Here is a 25,227-nt window from a genome sequence, read left to right on the forward strand (position 1 = left end):
ATGAAGCTCATTTTATACTTAGGGGCTTCTTAGTATTTAGCAGGGGTACTTTTATTAAGCTACAGGAAAAAGGGTCCTGCGGTAGCGGCAGAGGCCATCTTTCCTGCGCACTAGGGCCCTTTTTACCTAGCATGTAAAAAGTCCCCCCCCCCCCCCATAAAAGCCATGCGGTAAGATAGCCCTTACTGCGTGGTCATATGACGGGGAGCACTTACCACTACCCACGGTAACCGGACAGTGCGCGGTGATGCCTGACTACTGCCGGGTTAGCGCCGCGCTAGAGAAAATATATTTTTTTCCGGAGCCCCACACGCCAGCCGGAACTACTGCCGGCAGCTGCAGTTCCGATTTAGCGTGTGGTAAGTCTGCGTTGGGCTTACTGTCGCTTTGTAAAAGGCCCCCTAAATCCGTTAGTGCACCTTAGTAAAAGTACCTCCCGAGGGTGGTGGTGGAGATGAAAACGGTAACGGAATTCAAAAAAGCGTGGGATAAACATGTTCAGAAGGAATGGATCCTCAAGCTTAGCAGAGGTTGGGTGGCAGCACCAGTGGTCGGGAGGCGGGGCTAGTACTGGACAGACTTCTACAGTCTGTGCCCTGAAAACGGTAGATACGAATCAAGGTCAGGTATACATATAAAGTAGCGCATGTGAGCTTATCTTGTTGGGTAGACTGGATGGACCGTACAGGTCTTTTTCTGCCCTCACCTACTATGTTACCCTGTATTTACTTAAAAAAAAATGTTCTTTAATCACAGTGGGCCCTGTTTACTAAGCCACGCTGTAGGCACACTAACTTTTTAGTGTGCACTAATGCTAGAGACACCCATATAGTCCTGTGGGTGTCTCTAGCATTAGCGTACACTAATTTTTAGCACGCGCTAAAAAGCTAACATGCCTACAGCCCAGCTTAGTAAACAGGGCCCAATGTTTGTAGTGAAGAAAAGCTAGGCTATTGCTATACCATGATCTCAGGCTCAGAAACGACTACGATCATGTCTTTCATGATGGTACGTTTGTCCCGCTTAACGTGAGAACATAATTCTGTTAAGTACACCTTTTTCTCTAATTCAAAAATTATATCTCAAAATGGAATTTTGGGGATTTTGCAATTCCTCTCTCCTCCAGAAAATAAGGATTTTCAAAGCCTGTACTGAAAATCATCATCAAACTTCTCGCTGCATTTTCTGAACTATTTGTATCTAATTAATATGTTAGAAGGTGTCCGCATGAAAAGAATTTCACATCTGCATGTCTCACTTTTTTCATGATCCTGGCAAATAAATCAAATTTTGGCTTCCCATCTATGTTCATTTCTTTTATTCCTTGATTTTGTTTCAGGGAAAACCTTTGTGGGCCTAAAAATTGCACAAGCATTGCTCACCAATGACCATGTGTGGCAGATCAACCTGCGGAGATTTCCAGTCCTTGTGGTCTGCTACACAAACCACGCCCTGGATCAGTTTCTGGAAGGTACTGTAGATTGAGCAGTAGGATATCTTGATGTATGTATGCACGTTAAGGGAAGAGCGAGGGGGGGGGGGGGGGGGAGTCATGGGATATAGAAGAATACTGAACTTAGATATTCCATCTCATCCTTATATTGCCCAAACATCACAGTGGTAGGCCTTGGTTAGGGGTCATTTGTGTGAGCATGGACCCTAAATCTGGTCACTAGGAGGGACAAATCTATAACCGATTGCCTCCATTTAGGCACCCCGAGGCTGTGGGGGTAGGAGCCTATTCTATAACAGAATCAAAGTGCCTAATATTTTGTTATAGAATAAAAGTGTAACCCGGTATCGACAAACCTAAAATAGAGCTGGTGTAAGTGCAGACGCCTGAATATGGCAGGAATGCGTGTAACCGACAAGCACGGAACCCTTGCGCAGGTCAAAACAGGTAGGCAAACACGGCGAAGGTGACAACAAAGATGATGAAGAAACATCCAACGGACTCAAAGAGTTCGCATCGGACGTTTATTTCACAAAAAGTACTGGACTCGATACGAATCGCGTTTCGGCCGCAGAGGCCTGCTTCAGGAGTCCCTGTAGTATGCAGGTATGAAATTTCTGTGCACGCTTTCGGTTTGTTTCTGTGTATTTGAGGCGATTCTGACTGTGAACGCTCTCGTTTCATATCTATTATTTGGTTTACCATTCACAGATGTTTTAGCACTCTCAGAAATGTAATACCTGCATACTACAGGGACTCCTGAAGCAGGCCTCTGTGGCCGAAACATGATTCGTGTTGAGTCCAGTACTTTTTTGTGAAATAACTTCTGATGTGAACTCTTTGAGTCTGTTGGATGTTTTTTCATCATCTTTGTTGTCACCTTTGCTGTGTTTACCTGCCAGGAATGCATGCAACTTGCAGTGTTCTGTAAGTTACCCTTGTAAGGAAACACCTCTCCCCTCCCTTTGCAAATACACAATATGTAAGTTAAGTGGGTATTTGAAGAATAGCACTTAGACAGAATATTGGCATTTAGGCATGTGAACAACTAGCTTATAGAATTTTCCTTTATTACCATTGAGCACTCATGGATAGGACTTCTGTTCTCCCGAGGGCAGAGAACACTGCTGCTACAGCATCCATAGCGCCAAATGGTCCAAGAAGAAAATTCTTGGCTTAGGAAATGTACCTTTGAACAACAGCGTTTCTACTAGGCTAATCAAAATTTGAAATTTTTGTGTTATAAGATTGAGGGTAAGTAATCAATGTGGACCTGTTTTAAGACGTGTTATTTTAGCACAGGTTCTATTGTATGCAATGAAACCTAGTTACTAATAACTGGAGTTTACAGTAAAATAACGTATATTAATGGTAGCCCACTTTGATAACCTGTGGCGATGGTGAATAACTGTAGACCATGAGGGTAACTTTTTAGGCTTGAAGCTTGCAGATTATACATAGGACTAGCCGTGCAGCCCGTAAAAACGGGCTAGTATAGGAAGGGGGGGTTTTGAAAGGCCCCCCACCCCGCCGCCGAGTTCGCCGCTGCCGCTCCCCCTCCGAGTTCGCCCCCCCCCCCCGGAGCCGTCACCACCCACCTTCCACCCGGCCGGGCCCTCGCTCCGCTATTGAAACAGCGAGGGCACGCAGCACACAGCTCTACTGCTGAGCTGCCGTGGCCTTCCTTCTTCTTCTCTGCCTGTGTCCCGCCCTCGTATGATGTAACGTCGTCGAGGGCGGGACACAGGCAGAGAAGAAGAAGGAAGGCCGACGGCAGCTCAGCAGAGCTGTGTGCTGCGTGCCCTCGCTGTTTCAATAGCGGAGCGAGGGCCCGACCGGGTGGAAGGTGGGTGGCGGCGGTGACTCCAGGTGGGGGGAGCGTTAGCGATGGCGGTGTCCCTCGCAAACGCGCAGTACAGACCCTCTCTGTTCCGCCACCGTCATCACGTATTGACGCGGGGGCGGGGCAGAGAGGGTTCTCTACTGCGCATTTGCGAGTGAGTACGACACTCGCCATTTATATATATTGATGGACGAGTTCACACATTCAACTGTGTCTTTTGACCTACAGACTGCCTTCATTGGAGGCTTTCCTTTCTGGCTACAGAATTGGAAGGGTTCCCCAGTGCCACAGTAAAAATTATGTTCTTGAAAGTACACCACTAACATGACACATTATACATGTGTCAGGAGATATGAACACTACATTTTTGACCTTTCACCTCTAGCCAAGATGAGCAAGTCCAAGCAGAGAGAGAACATTTCAGCTGTCCTATAGGTGGCGCTGCTTGTCATAAAGAAAAACAATGAAAACCTAATTTCTTCTGAACTGTTTTGTTATTGTAGGAATTCACAAATTCCTGGGCAGTGGCATTGTGAGGGTTGGTGGGAGGAGCAGCAGTGAAATCCTGAAGCAGTTCACACTCAGAGAACTGAGAAACACTCGTGACTTCCGCCGGAACATCCCTCTGCATCTCCGCAGGGCTTACATGGATGTATGTATAGTTCATAGTTCATTTTTGATGTACTGTCTATATAAAGCAGGGGCAAACTGACAGTGATCTGGGATCCTGGGCAATAAGGGAAATGCCCCCCCCCCCCTCCCCAAACTACATCTGTCATAACATTTATAAAGCTCATTCCCCGTTGGCAATCAGAGTCCTTCCCTTCTTTCTGCTACAACTTAATAGGCATAAAACTATCCACTCCCACCCCTCACTGGCTGCCACATATTCTTTGCATTAAAAAAAAAATAAATAAAAAGGAAAACCGACTGGTAGGAGGTTGCCCTGTCTCTCTCTCCCTGATGCTATTAAGAGTGTTGTCTAGGAATTCCCTCTACTTCCTGTTCAAAAAAGTACAGTAGTGGGGTCCCTGAACTAGCACATTCTTTTTAATGGCCAGAAGGAAGAAAGGGGTGGTGAATCCCTCTGCTAGTAACTTTTTTTGTAGGGAAGAGGGCTGGTGGCCATGGGGACCATTTTTAAAGAGGGAAGGAAGGTGATCTAGCAGCCCATAGAGGTATTTTTGTACATTTAAGATGGAGAGGGAGAGAGGGCAAAGGGTCTGGTGACTCCTTAGTAACTCACGATGAATTACATTCAGGTGTACTAAATGTTGCCGAGGGCTCTAGTGTAGTGATTCTCAACCTTTCTTCAGTTGAGACACATCAAACAAATGATGCTTACGTATGTGACACTCTGCATACATGATTATCATCTCTCTCTTTCTTCCTTCCCCCTGGTCCATCACTTCTCTCTTTCTTCCCTCTACTCTACTAAGGGTCCATCATTTCTCTTTCTTCTTCCCTCTTGTCTACCCCCACCCCCGGTCTATCATTTTACTCTTTCTTCCCTCCCCTTCAAACCACCCCCCAAGTGCATAACATCTTTCTTTTTTCACCCCCCCTCCCCCTGCCAGGGTCCATCAACTTTCTCTTGTTCTTTCCCTCCCACCCCCCTGGTCTACCTTAAACGGTGTTTCCACAATGTGTCTGGCAGCGGTAGCAATTCAGAGGAGATGCTGCCAGCGGCCTACTCTCTTCTGATGCGAACTGCCCCTCTGATGTAACTTCCTGTTTACACAGGAGCAGCTGTTGTCAGAAGTGAGGCTTCAAGCAGGCCACTGGCAGCATCTCTGGATTGCTGCCGCTGCTGGGGACCTCCTAGAAGACACTGTTTAAGGTAGACTGGTGGGGGGCATGCTGGATTGCAGAATAGGGGGAAGAGAGTGGAAGACAGGGAAACATACTGGGTGGAGAGGAGACAGACGTATGGATGTGGATCCTGCAGGGGGAGGCACTGCCCCCCCACTGCTGCTCTAAGACCTTGGGCACAGCCCGGTCAGTCTGCCCCTGCTATAAAGTTAGTAGAATAGGGGCACAAAATTAATCAAATTTCAGCAGAGATCAAGGTGATTAGTGTAAATAGCTAACACACAAAAGGGGAAGGGAAGCAGAAATAAGACAAGACGGGTCAGCAGAGAAAGGTAGCAAGAGTGCAAAATTTTAATTATGAGAGATTGTCAGGAAAAAAGCCTAACTACTACTACTACTACTATTTAGCATTTCTATAGCGCTACAAGGCATACGATGCGCTGCACAAACATAGAAGAAAAGACAGTCCCTGCTCAAAGAGCTTACAATCTAATAGACAAAAAATAAATAAAGTAAGCAAATCAAATAAATTAATGTGAACGGGAAGGAAGAGAGGAGGGTAGGTGGAGGCGAGTGGTTACAAGTGGTTACGAGTCAAAAGCAATGTTAAAGAGGTGGGCTTTCAGTCTAGATTTAAAGGTGGCCAAGGATGGGGCAAGACGTAGGGGCTCAGGAAGTTTATTCCAGGCGTAGGGTGCAAAACAATAGGTTTTCAACAATCTCTTACATTTTTTAAGGGATATCAATAGGCATTTACTCCACAAAGTGGGAGCCAGAATAGTAAAACATGATATTCAGATGAGATGGAACAACCAACAGAAGATCTGAGTGTATGGGGGGGGGGGGGGGGGGGGGGGGCTTATATAGGAGTAGGAACCCGAAGAGAAAAAGGGGTAAGCCAGAATACAAGACCTGGTGGGCTATAGTAAGTGGTTTAAAAGTGACACGGTATGAAATTGGTAGCCAGTGTTCAGTTATCAGTAATGGGGTAACTATCAAATTTCTTGGCACCGTGAAGAAGTTTCACCGATGCAATACATTCCTTCCTTCGCCAACTACTTATTTGATAATGCTAACGAGGTCTCAAAGATCCCTTGGTGTACAGATTCTAAATGAAGCAATAAATAGAAATACAACAAAACAGAGAAAAGAAAATAAGATGATACCTCTTTTATTGGACTACTTAATACATTTTTTTATGAGCTTTCAAAGGTAACCCTATCCTAACATACTGTAGCTATCACTAAATGAAGCAAAAAATTGTATCCATTCTGTTCATCCTAACAGTTACCTCACACTGACAGCATCTACACCAGGGCTTCCCAAGTCAATCCTAGAGATCCTCACAGCTAGTTGGGTCTTCAATGAATATGTAGGAGAACAATTTGTATTCTTTAGAAACCCATTATATACAAATTTACCTCCTGCATATTCATTGTTGATATCCCGAACATTAGACTTACTGGTGGTGGTGGGCCTCCAGAACAAGTTTGGAAAGCCCTGATCATATAAAAAAAACTACAGCCTCTTAACATTTGAGAGTTACAATTCCTAAATTGTCCTCTTTAAAAATGTCCTAGGATGGAGTGCCTAAATGTATACTCAACATGTCATTAAACTTCTAAATTTAGGAGCACAAAACGTGAGTGGCAAAAGAGGCTGATTTAGGGTGGGGAAAAATAAGTTAAAAGCTTACCACCCCCACCCCCCCCCCCCCCGATATTCAAAGGCATTTAACCAGTTATCCGGCAATATTCAGCAGGGGAAAGACGGCTACCTCCTGCTGAATGTCGCTTGGTTAGCAGCTAGCAGATATCCGGTTAGATTGGCCGACGTAACCGGCTATCTGCCGATTTTTCACCTCCACTTTAGTGGCTATATTTGGCTACGTGAATATGTGGGATATCTTTGGCCAATTAGAAGATAACCGGCTAAGTCTGAATATCAACGTAGCCAGTTAGCTTCTAACCACCCAAAACCAAACCGGATATTCAATGCCGATCACCAGAAATGGCCCGGCATATAATATCCAGGTTTAGCGGCGACTGCAGGAGTTATTCGGGCTAATTCCCACGGCCTGAAACGGCCCCTTAGCACTTATTTTTAGCACTAGGGAGGGGATTCTTCAAGGTGCGATAAAAGTTTACCTTCTACTGCGCCTTGATTGTCCGTGGGATTCAGCAACCTTGTGAGATTCCGGTACTGCAGGTTGCCGAATCCTGCCTTACAGGAATAATGGTATTTGCAAGCAGAGTTATTTCCACGGCCTGGGAGCATCGGACTGGAAAGCCGATCCTTCATTATACATTGTATTTTACTGCTGTCGTTTTATGATGTATTATGGGTTTTGTATTCCTTGCTTGATATCCATTGGTCAAGCTTATTTCAAGGAAGACATAACATAAAAAGAAAACATAACACAGGTTACTCTAATCTGGAGTTTATATACTGGCTATTTGGCCCAAAGCACTACCCAATGCAAAACCAAGTACACAAGAAAATACAGCAGAGGGAAAGCTTCCGGGCTGCCGAAGGCAGTGTGCTTACCTCACTGATGCTGCCGGCAGCCCGGATTGAAGAATGCAGCACTGCAGGGAGCCAAAAGGGAGTAGGAGAGAACTGACCAAGGTGGTTAGATTGAGAACAGGAGACGGCAATGACGGCTGAAGCAGGAAGTGGGAGGGAGATGCTAAGGCTGCTGAGGGGGCCCCTGGCGGCGCGAGGCCCTGCGCGCCCACCCCTGTCATCCTGCCTAAAACCGGCCCCCTGAGTTGTTATTAAAAGAAACCCCAATGTGCTTTTTCTTGGAACAGATCACCAGACAGATGAAGCAGTCGGAACAGAAGCTGCACGAGGGTGGACAACACTTGGAGTGTTCTATGCGGGGGGTTCTCCAAGAAAGATTCCTGGAGAAGTACATTGAACCACATCACTGGGAAAGCCTAACGAACGGACGGGTGAGGGGAACTCTTTCAGTCACAATGCTCTTCACTAATCCAGTGCTCCAGCACGGCAGAAAAGAGTTTATTTTTATTGATAAAATCTTACATCCTGCTCATCTACAAATCTGAGTGGTTTACATATATATCCAAAAGCAAATAAACATAAAATAGACAATACAACAAAAATACATAAAATAAAACCACCAACTGTAAAATCACATTGAAATTAAATTGCGGAAAAGAATTTCAGATGAATGCAGTTTTTCCAGTTTCAGTTGATACAGGAAAGGAATGGAAACTTGATATACTGCCTTTCTGTGGTTACATTCAACATGGTTTTTATTTTATATACAAGTACTTATTTTGTACCTGGGGCAATGGAGGATTAAGTGATTTGCCAAGAGTTACAAGGAGCTGCAGTGGGAATCGAACCCAGTTCCCCAGGTTGCCGCACTAACCATCAGGAATACTGAATCCAGGGATGCCTGAGGCTTCTTTAATTGTGATATTCCTTAGCAATACACAAGTTAGGGCAGGTGGTAATCTAACGAGCTGTGACGGAACTTCTGTGTGTGCTGGTTCCTGCATTCAGAACAAGTACAGAACCCAAACTCACTGGTTATTTGTCAAACTGATTTATTGCAGAATGATGAATTATTTTGCTATCAGAGTGGGAAGCAGTCTATGATACTGGAATGGCTTGGCCTAGGCGTGACCACATTTGTTCGGAACATGGCAGACAACCCTGGGGCTGAGAATGCAGGTAAGTTCATACGTGCATCTGTGTAAATGTGTTCCTACATGCACACATGCGTAACTCATGAATACGCAGGTAACAAGGTGCTCTTGGGTCTGAAACGAACACGATTTATACATTTATTGATATATAGATTCAGATGCAGGAAACTTTATTGCCATAATTTGTACATGTGGCCAAAGTAATACAATTATGCGAGTAATTTTTTGATAGGCGACATGAGAATGTAGAATAGCATTTTACACACTCAAGTATGTACTTACAAAAATTGCCTCAATTTTGATATGCGTAAACTTAGACACTAGGAAAACACAGGGATTGATATTCAGTGTGAGTTAATGGGTAGGAGTGGCCCTTACCCAGTTAACTCATGCTGTACCATGTCCTACCCAGATACTCAATGACACTTTACTGGCTAGCGCCACAGAATCTGCTCAGATCACCTTGGCACTTATCCTGGACAGCGAACAATCTAAATCTGTACCTGAGCTGATGGAAGGTTAAGTGACTTTTGCAAAATCACAAGTAGTAACAGTGGGATTTGAACTGTGGCTTCCTCCACCCCATAACTTGCTGTGATTATTTGTATCTGCCTTTAAATTAACAGTCAAAGGCAAAAGCAATCAATCACACACATATATCAATAAAACTGTGATCTATCAAAATCTTGAATGACTTTCATGACATAGGCAATGGAATGGGGGAGGGGGGAGAGAAGGCATAGGGGCCCTGTTCCACCAAACGTTTTTTGCCAGCTGCCCCCTTCTCCTACCTCCCTGGCACCTCTAAATCCAGTGCAGAGCAGGGAGCTCATTTCTTTGTTCCAGCTGCTCTGTCCTGGCTTTAGCTGTGGACACCTCATGGCTGTTAAAACCAGACTGCTTTGAGCTCCTGTGCAGTGCTGGTGGCAAGAGGACAGACAAGAGCAGCTGGAACAAAGAAACGAGCTCCCTGCTCTGCAGCAGATTTAAAGGTGTCGGACAGGTAGTTGAAGGGGGCTGATGCTGGGAATGTGAAAAGGAAGCTAGGGGTTGGGCTGACATATGGACAGATAGGAAATGGTTGCTGGGGGCTGATGCAAGGCTGGAGGTGGTGGGGATTAAAGAAGAGGGCCGATGCTGGGGGCAGGTGGCAGAAGGGACTCAGACCTAACAGGGGAATTGGGGACAAGAGAATGAACAGGAGCCAAGGGATGGGAGTGGGATAAGGGACCTCATGCTGGGCCTGGGAGAAGGGAGCTGCGGCTTGGAGATAGGTCTGATGTTGGGAATGGGAGGAGGGGGTTGGGGGATGAGAGAAGGACAGATAATTATACTTTATATGATTTACATAAAATTAAATAAGTGTCGGTCAGGGTGGGAACCAATGTTCCCTCTTAGCAGAGTGCATGAGCAATTGCTCATATATTTTAGGAGCGTTGCTCACAGATTTTAAATGGTTGCTCACAAAAATGTTTTTTTTTTTTTTGGTGTGCTATATACACATCCAGCAGATAGCCAAGACCTGTCGCTTCTTCCTCTTCAACATCAGCAAAATTCGCCCTTTCCTCTCTGAACACACCACCCGAACTCTCGTCCACGCTCTCATTACCTCTCGCCTTGACTACTGCAACTTACTCCTCACCGGCCTCCCACTTAGCCATCTATCCCCCCTTCAATCCGTTCAGAACTCTGCTGCACGTCTTATATTCCGCCAGAACCGATATACTCATATCACCCCTCTCCTCAGGTCACTTCACTGGCTTCCAATCAGATACCGCATTCAATTCAAGCTTCTCCTTCTTACCTACAAATGCACTCAGTCTGCCGCCCCTCACTACCTTTCTACCCTCATCTCCCCTTACGTTCCCACCCGAATCCTCCGTTCACAGGACAAATCCCTCTTCTCAGTACCCTTCACCACCACCGCCAACTCCAGGCTCCGCTCATTCTGCCTCGCCTCACCCTATGCCTGGAACAATCTTCCTGAGCCCTTACGCCAAGCCCCCTCCCTGCCCATCTTCAAGTCTTTGCATAAAGCCCAGCTCTTCAGTGCTGCTTTCGGCACCTAACTCTTACCTTCAGGATATCCAGACTGCCCGATTTGGCTGCCCCTATCGAACCGACTATTCACTTGTCCTTTAGATTGTAAGCTCTTTGAGCAGGGACTGTCCTTTTAAGTTAAATTGTACAGCGCTGCGTAACCCTAGTAGCGCTTTAGAAATGTTAAGTAGTAGTAGTAATACTGGTGCTCAAAAATTGTTGGTTTTTAAAACTTGTTGCACACACCAAGGCCACTCCTTAAAGGAAACATTGGTAGGAACCCTAAACAAAAGACATTCTGCTGCCCCTGATAAACAACATGCTACATGCACTGGCTGTCTTCCTAAAAACACTCGTCATCATTGTTTTCTTGGATTCACTTCCAGCTGGTCAACAGGAAGCAGATGAAGAAGAGGAAGGTAAAGATGAAGATGAACTGATTGACATTGCAGAGGAAGCAGACCTGATCCAGGCAGACCGCGTGCTAGAGGATGATGAGGCAGTAAAGTCCCGGAAGAAGAAAGAAAATGATGATATGAAGGAACTGGCTAATCTGCTGCTTGCCATGGAACTGGAGAACGAGGGTGGAGGTGGTAGGGCTGAGGACACCACTGGGAAAAATCAAGCAGAAGGCAAGTGGGAGGTAGGTAAATCTGTGATCACCTGGAATCAATTGAATTAAGCATCCACACTGGAAGGAAAACCAAAATGACAGAAGGAGGGGCTGGAAAGGCAGGCAGATGGGAAATGATAATGTTTCAGACTAAGACTCAGTCTCGGTCCCCTCCCCATTTCTGTGTCTTTGATAGAGGAGTGTGGTAGCCGTGTTAGTCCACTCTTAAGGTTATCAATAGAAATCAAACAAAATAAGATGATACCTTTTTTTATTGGACATAACTTAATACATTTCTTGATTAGCTTTCGAAGGTTGCCCTTCTTCCTCAGATCGGAAATAAGCAAATGTGCTAGCTGACAGTGTATATAAGTGAAAACATTCAAGCATTACTATGACAGTCTGACAGGGTGGGAGGATGGGGGTGGGTCGGAGGTACGCATGGGGACATCAAAGCATATCATTGATATTCTAACAGGATGGGTGTGGATAGGTGAAGGGTGGGGTGATCAACAGAGACATACAGCTTTATGGTTTATAATGGGCTAGGAACCCCAGATCCTTGTTAAGTCCTTTCTGTTGGGTGTTAAAATATTCAATCATTCTGACTTCAAAGGTCTTACGTTCTTGTATGGTTTTAAAGTTACCTTTCAGTATGCTCACTGTGAAATCACTGGTACAGTGTCCTGGTTCTGTGAAGTGCTGTTCCGCCGGGGTGGGGGCCCTACTGGCTGTATTGTTCATGTGATGTCTATGTAAATTGAATCTTGTCTTAAGCATCTGGCCTGTTTCTCCAATATAGCATCCTTTGTTACGTTTTTTACACTGAATGATATATACCACATTGGAAGATGAGCAAGTGAAAGATTCCTTTATGTTAAATATCTTTCCTTTGTGGATGACTGTGGGGTCCTGTGAAATGTTTTGGCATAGTTTGCAACTGGATAAATTACAGGGACGTGTGCCCTTCTGTTTCTTTTCAGTCTGTGATGGAAGTTTACTTCTGATTAGATTGTGTTTTAAGTTGGGTGGTTGTAGGAAGGCCAGTACTGGTGGGGATGGGAATATCTCTTTCAGTAATTCATCCTCCTGGAGTATAGGTTGTACAGTAAGGAGTGGAAATGGAGCCTGTTTTTAGGTAAGCGAGTTCCATGCTCTGCCTGGGTTCTTAAGTGGTCTTGGTTGAACAGATGGTATAGTGGACTTTTTGAGCGACTTCTCTGCTCTGATAGGGTTGACCAGCCCCTCTGTGAATGAAATAATTCTAAATTGCCACCTACCCCTAAGAGCCATTCATTTACAGAAGAAAGAGCTTCTGGTTCTAAATAAGGTTCTTTATTTTTTTAGAGAGAGAAAAGCAGCTCAGAGTCCCAATTCACAGGCTTCCCATGTAGTATTTCTTTTGAACACTAGGTTATCAATAGAAATCAAGCAAAATAAAATATGGAAAAGAAAATAAGATGATACCTTTTTTATTGGCCATAACTTAATACATTTCTTGATTAGCTTTCGAAGGTTGCCCTTCTTCGTCAGATCGGAAATAAGCAAATGTGCTAGCTGACAGTGTATATAAGTGAAAACATTCAAGCATTACTATGACAGTCTGACAGGGTGGGAGGAGGGGAGTGGGTAGGAGGTATGCATGGGGACATCAAAGCATAGCATTGATATTCTAACAGGATGGGTGTGGATAGGTGAGGTGTGGAGAGACATACAGCTTTATGGTTTATAATGGGCTAGGAACCCCAGATCCTTGTTAAGTCCTTTCTGTTGGGTGTTAAAATATTCAATCATTCTGACTTCAAAGGTCTTACGTTCTTGTATGGTTTTAAAGTTACCTTTGAGGATTCTCACTGTGAAATCACTGGTACAGTGTCCTGGTTCTGTGAAGTGCTGTCCCACCGGGGTGGGGGCCCTACTGGCTGTATTGTTCATGTGATGTCTATGTAAATTGAATCTTGTCTTAAGCATCTGGCCTGTTTCTCCAATATAGCATCCTTTGTTACGTTTTTTACACTGAATGATATATACCACATTGGAAGATGAGCAAGTGAAAGATTCCTTTATGTTGCTGTAATAGGTGCATCGGGACCAGAAGAAGAAAATGAAACAGAAGGTGAAGGTGGAGCTTCGTAAATTAAATGCCATGACAGAAGCGGAGCTCATTGATATCTGGGATCTTTGGAGTCTGGATCTCAATTCTCGCTGGCGTCTGTACAGGTGAGTCTCTTCCTCTTAATGCCTCCACTTCTTTTTCTTTTATTGTGCTCCCCCCCCCCAGTTTCCTTCTGCAGCGGGGGGAGGTCATTTTTGAGAGAGGTTACAGTGCGTGCAGGTCTGTGGGAAGAAAGTATTCCTAGGTCTATAAGCTTTTACCTTGCATACTTTGTAAAATGAAACTCTGACATGTACTTTAAACTCAGCTGGCCTTGCTGAGTTTAAAGAGGGTCTGGACAGATTCCTGAAGGAAAAGTCCATTGATCGTTATTAAATTCTGGGTTTTTGCCAGGTTCTTGGGGCCTGGATTGGCCGCTGTCGGAGACAGAGTGCTGGGCTTGATGGACCTTTGGTCTTTTCCCAGCGTGGCAGTGCTTATGTACTTATGTACTTCAACCAGCCCACCTGGTCCCACCCCAGTATTCTTCCTTTACCCAAAGAGAGGTAACTTCTAATGGAGATTTTTCATGGGTAAATGACGATTTGCCTTCATAAATTCCTTATGAAAATTACCCCCTTAGGCTCCCAGCTCAGTTAAACCTGGCCTCTGCTAGAGTTATGGCTCCATCAGCTTATTCATATTTACGAAGAATAATCATGCTTGGTGTGAAAAATAAGAAACAATTTGTGACTATTTAGACTCCCTACATGCAGACTTTATCTCCTAGAGTTTGTTAAGCTTTCTTAAATACTTTGACTATGTAGTTGATAATGTTCCTACTCAGTGGAGGAGTAGCCTAATGGTTAGTGCAGTGGCCTTTGATCCTGGCGACATTGGTTCAAATTCCCACTGCAGCTCCTTGTGACCTTGGGCAAGTCACTTAACCTTCCATTGCTCCAGGTACAAAAACTTAGATTGTTTGCCCTCTAGGGACAGAGAAAGTACCTGCATATAATGTGTACAGCGCTGCATATGTCTAGTAGCGCTATAGAAATGATTAGTAGTAGTAATATGCTGACTTTTGAACAATAACATAAAAACATATTTGACATAAAGAATAACCACGCTGGCTCAGACCAGTGGTCCATCTAGTCCAATATCCTGCTTTAAAAAGCAGCCAATCCAGATCACAAATACCTGGCAGAATCCAAAAGAGTAGTAAGATTCTATGCTACTGATCCCAAGGATAAGTAGTGGCTTTTCCTATGTCTACCTTACTGTCAGTTTATGGACATTTCCTCCAGGAACTTGTCAAACTTTTTTAAAATCCAGATATGCTAACTGCTGTTACCACCTCCTCCAGCAGTGAGTTCCAGAGCTTAACTATTCGTTGACTGAAAAAAATATTTTCTCCTATTTGTATTAAAAGTATAACTTCATGGAGTATCCCCTCATCTTTGTACTTTTTGAAAGAGTAAACAATTGATTCACATTTAAACACTCAAGATTTTATAGATCTCTATCATATCCCCCTCAGCCATCTCTTTTTCAAGCTAATGAGCCCTAATTTCTTAAGTCTTTTCTCGTCTGAGAGAAGCTCCATCCCCTTAATCATTCTGTTTGCCCTTCTTTTAACCTTTTCTAATTTCACTATCTCTTTTTTGAGATATGGCAACCAGAACTGTGCACAGTACTCAAGGTGAGGTTACAACCTGGAGCAATAGAGTCATTATAATATTCCTTGTCTTATTTTCTATCCCTTTCCTAATAATTTCTAAGATTCTATTTGCTTTCTTGGCTGGTGCCACACACTGAGCAGGAGCAATTTCCTCTTTTTTAACCACCAACCCCTCTGTCTAGACTAGAAATTGTATTGACAGTATTTGACCAAGGACCAGGCTTCTTCCAGAACCTATGCCCTTGCACATCAAGTCTGGGTGCTAGATGATGTTGTACTGTGATGGCTGGGATTCCTTCCCTCTAGATGTGAACACAGCCTCTGTAGCATCTCTAGCCCCAGTCAGCTCAAAAAAGCAAGAAAACGGGCTCAGACCTTGATCTCACAATATAATTCCAGGTTGGCCAATACACCAATAAAGCATAGCACCAACGTTTAAATTGCCACAGACAAAAAGGTGTTCCACCAGAAACCCACCACATACCAGACTCAAGATGGAGAAAAGGCCTCAAACAAATGACAGCTGTCAAGAACCCATGAACAACTGCTGTCTTCAGTACTATCATTGACAAAAAAAAAACCACTCTATCCATTGAGCATAAAATATATTCATCAAATGGGTTTCACAGCGGAATAAACCAAAACCTTCATATGCACTAGAACATGCCGTTTATCTGCAGTAGTCTTCAAAACTAACATCCTCCACTGGTGTTCTTCGAACATCACTTTAGCACTTTCATAAATAGCTCAGTTCACGCTGCAGAATCCATACTCCCCACTCCCAACAAAGATCTTTGTTTCACCCGAACTCCTGGCTGCTTCAGAGAATAACTTCCAACAGGTGCACCTTGATCTCCCATTGGCAGCACGTAGTGTTATCATTGATTTAGTGGGCCAGTCCCACAATACCTCTGTTCCTCATGGATCTTCTCATGGACTGCTCTTATTTATGAAGGTTTTCTCGTCAATACCCATTGCTTTTGAATCTGAATTTTCTTTTACAGGCACTGGTTGCAGCTGTACCAGTCTGACATACGAAGGAAGATTCTGCAACATGAGCAGGAACACCAGGAAGCAGCTGACAGACTAGCTGAGCTGAGACTTCAAGAAGACCTCTTAATTCTGAGAGAATCCAAGGTTGTGGGGATGACAACCACAGGTTAGACAAGGAGATTTTATCCACCTGGGAAAGAACTAAGATGAGACGAGTACTGGAATGTAACTCGTTTTGGGCAACAACTGAAAAAGGCATGAACCAAGTTCAAATAATAAATACATAAAAATAAATTATAATAAGGCAGCAGGAAACTGAAGTGCAGGGTGGTAGGGCAGTCTCTTCTAGCATAGTAGTTCTCAAGGAGTCTTGATAACAGGAGATGACATTATGTAACAAAGCTGAAGCCGGTCTCCACCTAACCAAGGAGGTTTTAATTCTCTCCACTGCAGCAGCTGCCGTCATCTTGGTACACCCAAAACAATGAAATTGATAGGGTGATAAAACTCCACCTACTGGCTTCAGCCCACAAAAAGGGCCAGATTGGCGGCTCATGCCATCTTCCGTTATCAAACCTGTCCTGAGGGACCACCAGCCAGTCATGTTTTCAGGATATCCCTAATGAATATGCATGAGAGATTTGCATATAATGGAAGTGACAGGTCTGATGAGCCAAACACATGCAGTGAAACGTGATTACTATTCTAAAGGAAGATGAAACTTAAGCAGTATCGACATAGGGTACCAAGCAACTACGTTGGAGAATTACACTGATTTGAATACAATTGTTGTGGACACCGGTGGAAGATTAACAGAGTTGAGGAACTGTTACAACCAGGAAGGACGGTATCACTATATGGGAATGCGTGATAACCATTGTAACGAATGACATAATAGCAGAGGTGCACCCGATAAAATCCACGGGACAGTTTGATTCAAGGACATGGTTTTCACAGACATATGTTAGCTCTGTTATAAGTAATATTCAGCTTGCTGATGTGTCGGTATGTCCTGATAGAGATATGTGATCTCCCTGTTTTTGCAATGGGTGCTAACATTCTAAAGTTCAAATTTAGGGGATATTTGTTGTATGTATGAGGTGTGGTGTGTATGAGTGAGTTTATGGGTATAAGAGGATCATTGTCAAAGAATAATTTATAATAAATCAGAGACTGAGCAATAGTTGTCAGAGATTTTGTAGTTTTCATATCATTAGTTACAGCTATTTGAAAGATATATATCCCTGAATTTACAAGTGCCTATTCATTAAGGATATCCAGAAAACCCGACTGGCTGGTGGTCTCCCAGGACCGTTTTGAGAGCCACTGTTCTAGAGTACCATTTCATCCTTTGTTTAAAGCAGTTGTTTATTTTCTATTTATAAATGTCAGTATTAATACTATGGCTTAAGTAACTATCTTATTTATTTACTAGTAAAGAAGGCCCGTTTCTGACACAAATTAAACGGGCGCTAGCAAGGTTTTCCTGGGATTGTGTATGTTTGTGAGAGTGTGTGTGAGAGTGACTATGTGAGAGAGACAGAGAGAGTGAATGTGTGAGTGCGTGTGTGTGACAGAGAGAGTGAGTGTGGGTGCGAGTGTGTTTGTGAGAGATAGAGTGTGTGTGTGTGTGAGAATGAGAGTGTGTGCAAGTGCGGATGTGAGACACAGTGAGTGTGAGAGAGAGTGTGTTTTACAAAGATACAGTGTGTGTGAGAGAGTGTGTGCGATACACAGACTCCCTGTGAGACCGAGAGAGTGTATGAGAGAGAGAGAGAGTGACGTACAGTGTTTCAAGAGCTTGCAGGCAGTACATAAGAAATTTAAATGAAGTAAATATTATGCCTGAAATGCTGGCCAAATTCTGTGATTGTGCATGCTGTGATGAAGGAATTCTGCTTTACCTGGCAGAACCATCTGTGTTTAGTTTCTCTCCTCCTTTGACATAACGTGCTGTTCATGGGTCGGATGTTAGAGAGAGAGTGTGTTTGGGTGAGTGAGAAAAGCAGGATGCCTTCAGCGCAGCAGTGTTAAAGTGAAGTTTGGAGTGCCGAGAAAGGCAGGTAGACGGTGCTGAGAGTGAGAGGACAGCGACTGAGGGAGGGGGGAGGAGTGTCATTGCTCTGCCCCCGTCGTCATCACGTTTGATGCGTGGGCGGGGCAGACACTCAAGGAGCAAAAAAGTGGTCTCTGCCACCTCACTTTTAGAACGTTGGGAAAGTGAGGCTTCATTAGAATGTTGGAGGTGTGTTTTATATAGAGAGATTTATTTATTTATTTGGACTTTGCTCACACCTTTTTCAGTAATAGCTCAAGGTGAGTAACATTCAGATACATTGGGTGTTTAGGAATGTAAGGGTGCTGAGGTCACCCATGATTGGTTCTTTCTGAAAGATATGCCAGCTTCCTCTGAAAAATGCTGCCAACCTGGAAACTTGATCTCCCTTGCTGTTATGTAGTTTGGTCTGTTCTGTGTTGAGGCACTCCGATTCACAGAGTTGCCCACTTCAAAAACAGCTGTTTGCAGAGGAAAAAGGGGGTAAGCCAAAGGCTATGGGCAAAGAGCAGAGGTTTCCCAACCTGTCCTGGAGGCTCCCCAGCCAGTCGGGTTTTTAGAATATCCACAATTGAATATGCATGAGATAGATTTGCATGCATTGCCTCCTTGGCATGCAAATCTCTCATGTATATTCATTGTGGCTATCCCGTGTGCCCCAAGGACTGGGTTGAGAACCACTGGACTAGGGTATAATGGCAATGGACTGAGACATGCCAGGTGCTTTTTTTAGGACTGATAGAGGCTCTTTTGGGAGCTGTTACGATTTCTAGGGGTTCTCTGACCCACTCTATTGGCATTTGTCACAAGTAGAGAGGCCATCCCGCCTTTCCTCAGGTATATTTTTCCCTTTCTAAGATTAATCTAAACCAGAGGGAATGGATTTTCAGATTGATTTTGGAGCTTTGGGGTTTCAAACGAACTGCGGAAAGCTAATTGCAGGCTGCTCAGGGAGATTCCCCTCTTGCTTCTCTCAGGTGCAGCAAAATACCGCCAGATCCTGCAAAAGGTGGATCCACGGATTGTGATTGTTGAGGAGGCAGCTGAAGTGTTAGAGGCTCACACTATTACCACACTGAGCAAAGCATGCAAGCACCTGATCCTCATCGGAGACCACCAGCAAGTAAGTGCAACTACAGTGAAACCTCGGTTTTCGTTGACATCGGTTTTTGTCGGTTTCGGATTTCGTTGACTTTTTCGACTAGAAATTTGTCTCGGTTTTCATCGGTTGCCTCGGATTTTGTCGAAAAAGAAGGACGTCCATCTCCCAATTTGTATCGGAAGATGGACGTCCTTCTCCCGATTTTGGGCGTCCTCGTTAATTGCCTCGGTTTTCTTCGGTTTCGGATTTCGCTGATTGTTTTCGGACGGATTATCGATGAAAACAGAGGTTTCACTGTACCTTCTTCCTTCTTTACAGCTTACCTCCCTGTGAAGGAAGCCCTTAAAAAACAAAATAAGCCATAATGGTTAGGCTCTCTGAGCCCTCTCTACTAAAAAACACATAGGTCACATTAATTCTATCCTTAAAGCCAAACTTTCCTGGGTAAGGATCTTTGGAACAACTTCCTACCATACATCAGATCCGAGCTTTCTCTAAGTTCAAGTTGCTCCTGAAAAGCTGTTTCTTTTAACTTGCTTTCAGTTTGCCCTTGGAGTGTTAATTTTCTTGCCGTATGGTTTTTGTGAATGGGTCCTTTCCTGTTTTAATGGAGTTCTTTTCTGATTTTCCTTGACTTTTTTTAAAATATCGTTTTATGTAAACCGCTTTGACCTTGTTATAAGTAAAGGCGGTATATCAAGTTATGGAATAAACATAAATAAACTAAAAACAAGAAATTCTGTGATTTTGACAATCTGTTTCTTTCAGTTGCAGCCCAGTGCTAATGTGTACGACCTGGCCAAGAACTTTAACCTGGAGGTGTCACTCTTTGAACGTCTGATCAGGGTCAACATGCCTTTTGTCCGCCTGAACTACCAGGTGAAGTGTTGGGAGGGAACAGGGTGGAAAAGATAAAAAGAATGAGGAGATGGTTGTTTGCTTCTGGGGTATGGGACACTGCAGGCAAAAAAAAAAAAAAATAGGAGACCAGTGCAGCTATTGACATTGTCTGGGAAATGCGCAGGTTGCCATACACGTTACCCCTTCCCCCCTCAATAAAAAAAGAAAAATGCAGTCCTACTGATAAGATGCAGAACTGTGCCCAGTATCAGTGATGCCAGATGTGGATCTGTCTGTTTTGGAGTCAGCTGTGTTCTAGGGACAATGCGTGCAACATCTGGTAGGGTAGTAGATTAACAGTGGGAGCATTAGGAGAAAGGGTTATGTTTCATTCCGTTAGTAATACTATGTGAGAAGGAAGAATACTTTACAAGACTGCACTTATATGGAGTATACAAATTTGTGGGGCAGGTAGGGATCTGTGGAGAGTACGAGGCCAAAGGGTGAATGGGTATTCCGGTGAGAGGAGTTGGACTGAGGGACCATGAGGTTGTGGACCTGGAGTGACAGGCCACGAGATGAATGTGTGTGTGATACCACAGGATAAATATGTATTGGCTGTAGTGGAAAGTCATAGGGTGTAAAGGAAGATGAAAGTAACAATGGTAGTGTTCAGGTGAAATCTTGCCATGATCTTGGCCAGGTTTTCCTTGACACCTTTGTTGCTTGGAGAGCAGAGTAATCCACACTATGTTTTAGACTAGGGGTGGACAACCTGTGGCTTTCCACTGAACTTTATGTGACCCCCCCCCCCCCCCCAAAACCATGGGAAGGATACACAGAAAACATCATTAGTCAGAGTTTTGGCGATTTTAAGCACTATATTTTGCAAATATTTTCAGCACAGCCCTAGTGTTTGTTTCCGTCGTTTTTACTTAAATTTTTCTTATTGATCACAGGTGGTCTAAGGCGCTCTGTGCGTTTCCATTTCAGATATCATAAAATGTTGCAGCCCACTAGGGGTAGTACTGAAATTCATGTGGCCCTCTGTGTATAAAAGTTGCCTTCCCCTGTTTTAGAAAATAACGGAAAGTGAGGGGAGCAGGTAAAAGAGAGCCTGTTCGATGTTTTTTCTGTAACTGAGCAGAAGGGAAAATGAAGTGCGGTGCTTGGAATCAATGATGCATGCTGTTTGTGTGTGAAATCTGTTTAATGCACCCTCAAAACAGAGATGACGCATGTTATATATGCAAAAGCAGCCTGGGTCCTCATTCTTAAATATGGTATTTAATGTTCTCAGCACCGTATGAGACCGGAAATTGCCCGACTCCTGACACCTCATATCTATGAAGAACTTGCCAACCACCCCTCGGTTCTGGATTACGAAGCAATCAAGGTGAGCTGCGTGATGTAACACCATGCTGAAAAGTTAAGGGGCTGATGATAAAGGGTTTAACTTGGCAGAAGAGGCTCCTGCCCCGTTAAACCCTGCTGAGCTTAGCTGGTCCACGATATACAGTGGTACTTAACCAGATAGTGCTGCTGAATATCCTCACGAACCGGTCATCCTCTAACCAGCTGAGGGGGTCTTTTACAAAGGCACGGTAATGTTTTTAGTGCACGCTAAATGCTAGAGACGCCCATAGAAATATATAGGCATCTCTAGCATTTAGCGCATGCTTATTTTTAACGTGCGTTAAAAACGCTAGTGCGCCTTTGTAAAAGACCTACTAAATTAGGAGCAGGATGGGGCAGATTATCAACTTAGCTGCAATATTCAGATCACTGATTGGCTAAGGAACTGCATAAAGTTAGGAGAACAAAACAGTTGTTAACTGTGCATGGTTGTCTGGTTAACTTCTGGACCAGCACAGATCTGCTATAATAATTTGCACCTCCAACGTTCTGAAGCTGACTGCCAGGAAGTTGAAGCCCGGTTCGTAATGTCTGAAGCCTTCCGGTGATGTCACTGTGTTGCCTGGGAAACCGCGACGTGTCTCAAGCATGGGCGCTACGAGTTCGCACCACCATCTCCATCCCCTCCCAGTTCAGCAGTCCGCCCCCCCGCCCTCCCCTTCAAGTTACAGGACGACCCCCCCCCCCCCCCACCCTCCTTCCACTCCCCTCCGAATTCCACGCCCCCCCCCCCGCCTCCTTCCCTCGAAGTGCAAGCAGGACCTGTCCTCCGGCTGCCCCTCGCCTTCCTGCGTGCCAGCTTTAACTTAAAAATTGTTACCTCAGGGTCTGGCATCAGCATTGAAGGCGAGCGGCACTTCACACTGCCTTCCCATCTGTCTGAGCTCTGCCTCTGGTCCCACCCTTCCGGAAACAGGAAATGAGGGCGGGACCAGAGGCAGAGCGCAGACAGATGGGAAGGCAGTCTGTAGCGCTGCTCGCATTCAATGCTGATGCCGGACCCCGAGGTAACAATTTTTAAATTATAGCCGGCACGCAAGAAGGCGAGGGGCTGCCGGAGGACAGGTCCTGCTTGCACCTTGAGGGAGGGAGGCGCGGGGGCATTGAACTCTGAGAAGAGGGGGGGCATGGAACTCGGAGGGGAGTGGAGGGAGGGGGGGGCGTCCTGCAACTTGAAGGGGAGGGGAGTGGAGGGAGGGGGGGTGTCCTGCAACTTGAAGGGGAGGGGGGCGTCCTGCAGCTTGAAGGGGAGGGGGGGCGTCCTGCAGCTTGAAAGGGGAGGAGGGTGTGGAACTCGAAGGGCAGGGGGGGGGTCCTGCAACTCAGAGGGAGGGAGGGGGGCTGGAACTCGGATGACAGAGGGGCTGGAACTCAGATGACAGAGAGGGAGGTAGGGAGGGGGGCGTGGAACCTTGCTAGCATCCATTTCATTCCTCTACGAAACGGGCCTCTTTTACTAGTGTGTTTATGTTTGTTAAAACTTTCTATACCCAGATGTTCAATGCCTGGAGCCGCATGTGCTCAGCCCGCAGCTGGAAGCAGCTTGCGAGCCGCTGACTGTCGTGAGCTGAATATTCCCCGCTAAAAAAAGTTGTTGGCTGAGAATATCGGATGAAAACAAATGATTTGTTTTCAGCTGGATCCTAGATGTACTGGAAGATAAATAGAGGCAATTTTCAAAATGGGGCACATTGCTGAAAATTCTGTGGGTACTTTTACTCATGGGTTTTGCACCAGTTTTGAAGGGGAAAGTGTGGCAGGCTTTCCCTTTTAATAGTTACCCTAGGAAAAAGTACCTGCAGAGATCTGCACATGTACCTTTTTCCCCTCGAAATTAAAATGTGCAGATTTGAAATTATAATCATGCGCCCCTGGAACCACCTATTTTTTTCACCTGGACACAAGTCTGCGTGTTGTTGATCCCGACACGTAGGACAGTTTTTAGATAGCCAGTTTAGCTGGGAAGATGACTTTTGAATATTGTCTTCCCAGTGGTTTGCCAAAAGTCACAGAGTCAGAGGTACAGGAGAATCATGATCTCAAATCCCCCAGTGCAATGCTCTAACAACCAGTTCACTCCAGCACTTGAGCAGACTGATCAGCGGGATGCGGTGTTTCGACAGTGTATCCCCAGAGATGGGTTTGTTACTTTTTAAAAGTACTTAAGTAAAAAGTAAAAGTACTGCCTTCAAAAGTAGTGAAGTAAAAGTAGAAAGTCTTGTCCAAAGAAAATACTCAAGTAATAAAGTACAACTCTTAAAACTACTTTTTTACTACAAAGTAAAAAATATTCTTAACAAATTGGCCCACTGACTCTAGTATGTTTACAAGCAAACTTCTGGGGGGGGGGGGGGGGGGGTCACACAAGGTCCTTCCTAGAAAAAAAAAAAAAACACCCCGAGCATTGCAGTAGGTAGAAGAAAACAAAACAAGCTGGATTAGTACAGATCAGCCCTACACAAACACTTGATGCTAACAGAATACCGGGCCTTTTTCACATAAAAACAGAGATAGCCCCTCATAAAGTATAGAATAAGCAAACACAAACTAAAAATAGAAATATGTAGACAAAAATCAAACTGAACCCCATAGAAGACATACTTTGCATACAGTACAAAACTAAAGAAAAAGAAAGTTACAAATCCCTTTGTACCGTACAAAATATAAAAAGAGCAGATGTAAATTTCAAAAACGTACAAGTTCCAATTGCCTACATTAAAAATGATGTTCAATCTTAACAATAGCAAGATCTGTCTCTCCGCGTATCTTTTTAGATGGAGAAAAGACTTCAGAAACTCTGCTTTCACTATAAATAATCAATACTTGTGAAAAGCAGACTGACACATATTTCATATAGGTACTTTTTTTCTATGAAGAAATATGGTGCAGGTTCCTCATCAGTCAAAAACATAGTAACATAGTAAATGACGGCAGAAAAAAGACCTGCATGGTCCATCCAGTCTGCCCTACAAGATAAACTCATATGTGCTACTTTTTGTGTATACCTTACCTTGATTTGTACCTGTCCTTTTCAGGGCACAGACTGTGTAAGTCTGTCCAGCACTATCCCCGCCTCCCACCACCGGCTCTGGCACAGACCGTATAAGTCTGCCCAGCACTATCCCCGCCTCCTGCCACCGGCTCTGCCACCCAATCTCGGCTAAGCTCCTTAGGATCCATTCCTTCGGCACAGGATTCCTTTATGCTTATCCCACGCATGTTTGAATTCCGTTACCGTTTTCATTTCCACCACCTCCCGCGGGAGGGCATTCCAAGCATCCACTACTCTCTCCGTGAAAAAATACTTCCTGACATTTTTCTTGAGTCTGCCCCCCTTCAATCTCATTTCATGTCCTCTCGTTCTACCGCCTTCGCATCTCCTATGTATGTTTTATTGCTATCTGCAGTGTGTTTTCACTGTTATTCAAACAATAAATCTGCACTTATCTGGGCTGGGCTGTGGCTTTTTCGATTAGGTATGCTCAACAGAGAGCCTCTGTTTCCCAAAAGCATCTTCAGGAGCTATGCCCTCGACTACTATGTCAGCCCTAAGAAAACACCCAGAAAAAATTTTAATTATCAAGAGAGTATATGGGGTGGACT

The 25,227-nt window shown here is 44.5% G+C and overlaps 1 protein-coding gene across 2 annotated transcripts in view; it reads left to right on the plus strand.

Moving 5' to 3' along the window:
• Positions 1-25,227, plus strand: part of ZNFX1 (zinc finger NFX1-type containing 1) — a 55,251-nt gene that overhangs the window by 15,064 nt on the left and 14,960 nt on the right. For both annotated transcript variants that reach the window (XM_030211438.1, XM_030211439.1), the window contains 10 exons: positions 1,340-1,471; positions 3,800-3,948; positions 7,922-8,065; positions 8,696-8,813; positions 11,215-11,471; positions 13,522-13,661; positions 16,222-16,376; positions 19,244-19,389; positions 20,137-20,247; positions 21,509-21,604. In XM_030211438.1, coding sequence (XP_030067298.1) covers positions 1,340-1,471; positions 3,800-3,948; positions 7,922-8,065; positions 8,696-8,813; positions 11,215-11,471; positions 13,522-13,661; positions 16,222-16,376; positions 19,244-19,389; positions 20,137-20,247; positions 21,509-21,604 — 1,448 coding nt within the window. The remainder of the gene's footprint in view (positions 1-1,339; positions 1,472-3,799; positions 3,949-7,921; positions 8,066-8,695; positions 8,814-11,214; positions 11,472-13,521; positions 13,662-16,221; positions 16,377-19,243; positions 19,390-20,136; positions 20,248-21,508; positions 21,605-25,227) is intronic.

This window comes from Microcaecilia unicolor, chromosome 8, assembly GCF_901765095.1.
Source record: "Microcaecilia unicolor chromosome 8, aMicUni1.1, whole genome shotgun sequence".
NCBI classification, from domain to species: Eukaryota; Metazoa; Chordata; class Amphibia; order Gymnophiona; family Siphonopidae; genus Microcaecilia; species Microcaecilia unicolor.